This window comes from Armigeres subalbatus, chromosome 1, assembly GCF_024139115.2.
Source record: "Armigeres subalbatus isolate Guangzhou_Male chromosome 1, GZ_Asu_2, whole genome shotgun sequence".
Lineage (NCBI taxonomy): Eukaryota > Metazoa > Arthropoda > Insecta > Diptera > Culicidae > Armigeres > Armigeres subalbatus.
In genome coordinates this window covers 199,946,730-199,954,709 of record NC_085139.1, presented here as the reverse complement: position 1 = coordinate 199,954,709, position 7,980 = coordinate 199,946,730, and the positions used below count along the sequence as shown (strand labels likewise).

Genomic DNA, 7,980 nt, shown 5'->3' with positions numbered 1-7,980 from the left:
TCAAATGGTGTAACAACTTAATTCACCCAGTGGCGATAGGGACACGGCAGGTATTTCCGTCCATCGTCATAGGGGCTAAAACCATCGAAAGCAACATCCATTCACTAGAGCTCCACTATAGCAGAACGTATCTCCTGAGCTTAAGATTTGATACGAATGAGTTTGTCAAAAAAATGTCTCCTTTATTGGTTTTCGAGACTATGACGAAAAGACGAAAATACCTGCCTTAACCCTACTCCCTCTTTCTCATTTAAACAATAAACAAAAATTAAATGGCGAAAAACAAATGCAAGAAACAAGAACAATAAATAAAGTCTTGTTCCTCTCTATGCTTCTTTTAAATTTCTTATGCAGTACGGACAACACAATGAAAATTCTGAATCAAAATTTAAAAAAAAAACAAGGAGTCACAAAAAGAGTTCGGTTCATATCCGTTTGTGCTTCATTTACGTCAACTTCCATTAAAATCTGTTTCTCGCGATTCTTCAGCCTTTCGAGTTTCAGCCTTTTGTCATTTCAGGCTTAAGTGAGATTTTTACTTCTTCAGGCTTTCGTGTTCTGTCTTACGAGTTATCAGCCTTATCTGGAAGTCCCATTTTATGAGACAGATCGAGTCAGCTGTTTTGTTCGTATTTATTTACTGCTTGAAATCAAACATAGAAAACATTCACACGCTTATGAAACCGCGAAACATGTCTTCATGTATGTGTACACAAGCTCTGTGAACTGACAAACTACGTCATCATGCAGTACTCTATTCTTTGAGCAAATTCCAATACATAAATTTTAAAAGAATTTATTGTAATTACACATGATTTCGTTGTTTAATTTTATAGAAAATTGACTCAGGAGGGACCGTAAGGGCATCCGATAGGTGTGATGACATATCAGCTTCCTATTATTTATTTACCCAAATATTTGACTTATTCAAGGTCAACCTTCCCATAGAACCCTAATTATTTGAAGCCTAAACTACCTATTTAAAAAGTCAAAAACAAAAACTGAAAAAGTGGCACACGCGAAGACCGGCCTGATTCTGGTTTAATCGTTGATACTTAACGCTCTCTTTTTCTTCTGTCTCCATTTTTCGTGGTATTTTAGAGGCTTCAGTAAGCTACCTTACCGGGGTCGCGTTACCTACGCGGTGGGGCTGCCACCATAAATATAGCTGGCGCGATACAGCATTTCGTTAAGGTGATTATAGAATGAAGCCCGTGGTGAATTTCAAACTCACCACACGTTTATCTACATACATTTCCAAAAGCCCAAATCTGGCGTAATAGGTTTCGTACAGTGTCGAAACTCAAATTATGATTGTTCAGCATAACTAAGCAAACGTTCTACCATTATTTCAGCCCCATACGCGTTATGGTTCTTTTATCTGGTGCGCTTGAAAAAAATATTGGAAAAGCACGTGGTTTACAAAATGGCCGATTTCTGGCTTTATTCTATAATCACCTTAATCAGCCGCTGGGTACCAGGCAGACGCTGTTTGAGCCGCACCACCTGGTGAATAGACGCTCGAGACGTACATTAGTTGGCAGTCTTTTGTCATCTGACGACCCATGGAAGCGTGAGATAGGAACTTGTAGGACAAGAGCTCTGTTGGGCGCTCCTTCTTTAATGGCAAACCCACCATTTTGCAGCCGTTTAAACGTTGGACCAAACCTAAAAAACAGCACTTTCTCCACGGAAAAAGGAAAAGTTCTTTCTTTTCACTGTTGTGTCAATCTGGAAAACAAGGGCTTGATGGAATAACCGTTTGTTTTGTACAAACTTTTTACTGGAAATAATCGCTTCGTCTCGTAGATTTCGTTTGGTTTAAGTGTATCTGCTTATTGAACGCATGTTAACCCTTCCGTGACTAGGAATAATAGTACAAATATGACCGAATTCTCTGTCAGAATTATTCAGAACTACAGGCGAGTACCTTGCTACAATAGATCCTGTTATTTTATAATAAAATGTTTCTAAAGCATATTCTTTCGATGCGTTTTCTACCATCCACCCCACATATTTCGATCCGCGTATTTTCATCATAAATATTCTCCGGAAAGTCGTCAACCATTTTCACGCATGCATTCGTCGCCCGACGAGCCTCATTCAACATCGAAGAGATGATTCAGTACCGTACCATCGTCTGCCGTACCACCTCCCACATTTTTCTGTCTGCGAGTTCTTGCGGTGTGGCGCGACTGTTGTCGTGGTGCGCGATTGTCCTTTTCCCGATGTTGTGAGCATGATGTGGTGGTGAGTGCGTATCAAAAACGGCGATATCCAACACCAACAGCCAGATATCAAACATAACAACACAGTCTAGATGGGGTTATTCAATGAGGAAGGCGAAGTCATTCGGACGATGGGTGAAAGTGGGTGTAGAGGGATTTTCGGAGGTGCGTAAATAGAAAATCCAAGGGTGAATTTTGGATTTAATGGAAACGAGGGAACGGACAGTGCGAGTTCAGAGGAATCTGACGGGTTGACACAGTACAGGGTACCGCGTGGTGTCGTAGTTTGACATGTCTGGGTTTGTTTGCTTAGTAATGATGCAGTTGATGATGTAGTGGACAACACCAATTATTGATAGATTTATCTGCCAAATACCTATACCGCCGCCAAACTAAAATTGACTGAAATCCGTTTGGTTGATTGTGTATTTGGTTGAATGTGTAGTAATTTTAATAACCTAGAAAATAGAAAAGGTTTCCATAAACCGGGCAATTTTTTACTGGACCACTTGATGTTGTGTAAAAGGCCTTTCCCGTTGTCCAATGCTATAGATGTCAAAGAACACCTACGACCAACTGAACTAACCGCCATCGAAACTTAAAACAAATAGTTTTTTGCAGAAAAAAACTACTTAAATTGAAAGTATGGCTAATGATAATATTTGTATTTCTCAGTATAGTTAGTAAAGAGAAAAACCTGTTCATTATTCATATTCAAACTAAAAAATTTAAAATATTTATTATAAAAAATATAAAATAGAAAAAAATATCCTTAGGAACAATACACATTACACATTTTAAAGTGTTACACACCATCCGGATTCGAATTTTGCACAAACCAATGCTGCTTATGATCGCATATCAGTCCCATCTTTGCTGAAATTCTATTCATATGGGAAAAATATGCGATTGTGGGTAGTACGCTCCCCTGAATTAACATCCACAAGCCATTTAATTCGGCGATTTTATAGCGCGAAGACGAAGAGAAAACGTTGTTTCAAGGAAATAGTTCCAACTTGAAAGACAATTTGACTTCATAGAATAGACTGATGAAAGCAGAGCAGAGCAATTAAAATGATCTTCAGTAATATTAACAACTGTTAAGCCTGTTCAGGGCAATTCGGTGTATGTTAAACAAACAATTTAAGAATAAAGACATTATATTTTTAATATCTTCCAACTTAGAGCCACTAAACCTAATACCTCATTTCCTGTCGCATACATTTCTTAAAAGCTTTGACACCATCTGGATGACTGTCACAGCGGAAGCGTAACTTATTCTTTATAATCAATAGAAATTCGTTAAACGAGATGAACCCATTGCAGTCCTCATCGAACAGCGCAAACACGAGGTCGATTATGTGAGCGTCGACCTTCAATCCGGAACATATGCGCACAGCTTGCGCAAACTCGTCCTTCGAAATGGCTGTTTTGACCGAATAGAAGAACCGCATCGCAGTAACAAAATCCTCAAGGTTGTGCAAAACTTGGCAGAATGCTTGAAACTCTTCGTACGTAACCGTGTGGCGACCGCTTAAGCTTTGAATACGCTGCAAGTACTTGCCATACTGTAGGGGTCTTAAATTGGTGTAGCTCAGAAGTAAATGAGCAAATTCATCATCGGAAATGTAGTTCCTGCCTCTGGAGTATCTTCCGAATTCAATTTGCAGCACTTCTTGCTGTAGGTTCTTCATAAACCTAGAAAAATCTGAATACTGTAATGTACCAGTCCTTTCGACGCCAAAGAAATGAATTTGCAGGGTAGAGGCAATACTCTTCTCTACCTCGAAGCCTTCGTTCGGACGTTTAGGACAATCTGCCTTGGATGTTAGTCTCGTCAAAGTTTTCCTGGTATCCTCATCTGCCTTACGATCATTCAGCGTTCTTCCCAATATTTGCCGAATCGCTACAAACTCATCATGGTCGATCCGTTGATTTCCGTCCATATCGAACATATCGAAAGCAATGCGGAATCCGCTTTCCGGTCTGGTCAGTATCGACAGCAGAAACAAATAGTCAGCAAACGAAAGGATTCCCGAGTCTGACAGCTTTCTAAAAAGCATGCTTGTGTTTTTCTCAACCGCTGGAACTATCTTATGGAAGTATGCCAGTTCGTCATTGGTTAGGAGTCTCCTTCGGAGACATGGCTTCGGGTTCCGTTCCAGTAGTGATGCTAGGAAATCGCCCGGTGTCATGTAGATTTGGCCTGCATATTCGGCTGAAGCAAACTCGATAAAGCGCCGCTCTCGTTTTGTGAGTTTTGCCACTTGCTCTTCCGGTCTTTCCTTCACGGTAATTTGGTAGGACTCGTATGGTTGAAGTGCTTTAAAATAGCTGACACAAACAAGCACTCCGGCACCTATGGCGCACACAACTTTGAGCGGATATTTTGTCATGTTTTTTTTTCGATTTGACAGGAGAAATATTAATTATTTTAATATGGTTCCTAGATGACTAATACGCAACGGGTGGTTAGGTTATTAATTAAACTTGAAATTGTGAACATGGAAGCTCTATACAACACTTCATATTCTCACATTGCGCAAATATCACACAGGGCAAAAACATGATTATGTAAGGTAAATCCGGGTGCGATGCCACACATTTTTAAAAATCGATATTTTTTCAAAACTAATTCTCGCGCTTAGTTTCATAGGGGCGTAACTGTATAGATCGATTTCTCTTCGTCGATGTTTTTTTATTATTGTACCGAATTGCGCTAGTTTGTCGATGATTCAATGGTTTGATGTGATAAAGGATGATTGTATCTTGCACCAGAATCAATAATCATGGTTGTAGCTTTTGAAACAATTGAGTTATTAACAAAATATAAAATCGATTAAGAGAAATCGATCAATACAGTTACGCCCCTATGTAACTAAGCGCGAGAATTGTTAAATTGAAATTCTTATGATTAGTTAAGAGATCCAACTACATGGTATAGAAGTCATTTGCAAAACAAACAAAAAATCAGGCTGTATACAAACATTTTGATGAATTTTTGGCACCCCTAAATCATGTTCGATTGAGCTCAAATTTTGCATTGGGTCATATTTTGGGGTAATGAAACTTGTGAGCAATGTCGTTTTTTTGAAATTCGATGACATATTTTTTTCCCTTACATTCCATTGGCACCCTAGTTTACAAGACACGACCGCAAGGTAGACGTTGGACAACAAGGATATTATTTATGCGATCAGACGCGTGCTATTCTTGCTTCTTGCGAAATGAGCAGAAGCGGAAGCGCTGGTGGAGGGAATCAAAGTACGCCTACCTATACAGATCGGTTTTCACACAGGGCAACAGCATTCTTCTAGTTACATTTGGCTTGGTGCCGTTGAGAAAATGAAGCAGATTAACTGTCTAATAAACAATTTTATTTTATCATCAGACTAAGGCCGGAGTGGCCTGTGCTGCACATAAAAGACTTCTCCATTCAGCTCGGTTCATGGCTGCACTTCGCCAACCACGCAGTCTGCGGAGGGTCCGCAAGTCGTCCTCCACCTGATCGATCCACCTTGCCCGCTGTGCACCTCGCCTTCTTGTTCCCGTCGGATCGTTGTCGAGAACCATTTTTACCGGATTACTGTCCGACATTCTGGCTACGTGCCCGGCCCACCGCAGTCTTCCGATTTTTGCGGTGTGAACGATGGATGGTTCTCCTAACAGCTGATGCAATTCGTGGTTCATTCGCCTCCTCCACGTACCGTCCGCCATCTGCACCCCACCATAGATGGTACGCAACACTTTCCTTTCGAAAACTCCCAGTGCGCGTTGGTCCTCCACGAGCATCGTCCAGGTCTCGTGTCCGCAGAGAACTACTGGTCTTATAAGCGTTTTGTAGATAGTCAGTTTGGTACGGCGGCGAACTCTATTCGATCGGAGCGTCTTGCGGAGTCCAAAGTACGTACGATTTCCAGCCACCATGCGTCTCCGAATTTCTCTGCTGGTGTCGTTATCGGCGGTCACCAGTGAGCCCAAGTACACGAATTCTTCAACCACCTCGATTTCGTCACCACCGATAGAAACTCGTGGTGGGTGGCTCACATTGACCTCTCTTGAGCCTCTTCCTATCATGTACTTCGTCTTCGACGTGTTGATGACTAGTCCAATCCGTTTAGCTTCGCTTTTCAGTCTGATGTAGGCTTCCTCCATCCTCTCAAAGTTACGTGCCATGATATCAATGTCGTCAGCGAAACCAAATAACTGGACGGACTTCGTGAAAATCGTACCACTCGTGTCAATCCCTGCCCTTCGTATTACTCCCTCCAAAGCGATGTTGAATAGCAGACACGAAAGACCATCGCCTTGCCGTAACCCTCTACGGGTTTCGAAGGGACTCGAGAATGCCCCTGAAACTCGAACTACGCACATCACCCGATCCATCGTCGCCTTGATCAACCGTATCAGTTTATCCGGAAATCCGTTTTCGTGCATTAGCTGCCATAGCTGGTCCCGATCGATTGTATCATATGCGGCTTTGAAGTCGATAAATAGATGATGTGTGGGCACGTTGTATTCGCGGCATTTCTGCAATACCTGACGTATGGCGAACACCTGGTCTGTGGTAGAGCGTTCACCCATAAATCCCGCCTGGTACTGCCCCACGAACTCTCTTGCAATTGGTGTTAGTCGACGGCATAAAATTTGGGAGAGTACCTTGTAGGCGGCGTTCAGCAATGTGATTGCGCGGTAGTTGCTACAATCCAGCTTATCGCCCTTTTGTAGATGGGACACGACACCTTCCATCCACTCCTGCGGCAGAACCTCATCCTCCCAAACCTTGGTAATCACCCAGTGCAGCGCTCGAGCCAGTGCTTCACCACCGTGTTTAAACAGCTCTCCTGGTAGTTGGTCAACTCCAGGGCTTTGTTGTTTTTCAGCCGGCCGATCTCCTCCTGGATTTCCTGGAAATTCGGAGCCGGAAGTCGCATGTCCTGCGCGCGTGCTCCCTAGGTTCATTACCATACCGCCACCGTTGTCTGCCATATCGCCATTCAGGTGCTCTTCGTAGTGCTGCCGCCACCTTTGGATCACCTCACGCTCGTTCGTAAGAAGGTTCCGTTTATGTCCTTACACATATCGGGCTGTGGCACGTGGCCCTTACGTGAACGGTTCAACTTCTCATAGAACTTTCGTGCGTTATTAGCGCGGTACAGTTCCTCCGTCTCTTCACGGTCTCGATCTTCCTGCTGGCGCTTTTTCCTCCGGAAAATCGAGTTTTGTCTGTTCCGCGCCCGTTTGTATCGTGCCTCGTTCGCCCTCGTGCGGTGTTGCAGCAATCTCGCCCATGCTGCATTCTTCTCCTCAACTAACTGCTCACATTCGCCGTCATACCAGTCGTTTCTCTGATCCGGAGCCACCGTGCCTAGTGCAGCGGTTGCGGTGCTTCAATGGCGGATCGAATATCTCTCCAGCCATCTTCAAGAGATGCTGCGCCTAGCTGCTCTTCCGTTGGGAGTGCCACTTCCAGCTGCTGCGCGTAGTCTTGGGCTAGTCTACCGTCTTGTAGCCGCCCAATGTTAAGCCGCGGCGGACGACTCCGACGCGTGTTGATCACCGTCGAGAGTTTTGAGCGCAGACATACTGCGACGAGGTAGTGGTCGGATTCAATATTCGCACTGCGGTAAGTGCGTACGTTCGTGATGTCGGAGAAGAATTTACCGTCGATTAGAACGTGGTCGATTTGGTTTTCCGTTACTTGATTAGGTGATTTCCATGTGGCCTTGTGGATATTCTTACGGGGGAAGAA

At 43.2% G+C, this 7,980-nt stretch overlaps 1 protein-coding gene across 1 annotated transcript; it reads right to left on the bottom strand.

Moving 5' to 3' along the window:
• Positions 1-3,407: 3,407 nt before the first annotated feature.
• LOC134209793 (calcium uptake protein 3, mitochondrial-like) lies at positions 3,408-4,626 on the bottom strand. The gene has a single exon (XM_062685827.1). It carries the CDS (start codon positions 4,622-4,624, stop codon positions 3,425-3,427), a length of 1,200 nt encoding a protein of 399 aa, XP_062541811.1. The 5' UTR covers positions 4,625-4,626; the 3' UTR covers positions 3,408-3,424.
• Between the last annotated feature and the right edge of the window lie 3,354 nt (positions 4,627-7,980).

What these genes read in the sequence shown, in the direction of transcription:
- LOC134209793 (XM_062685827.1), bottom strand. Translation starts at nt 4,624, where the DNA reads ATGACAAAATATCCGCTCAAAGTTGTGTGCGCCATAGGTGCCGGAGTG.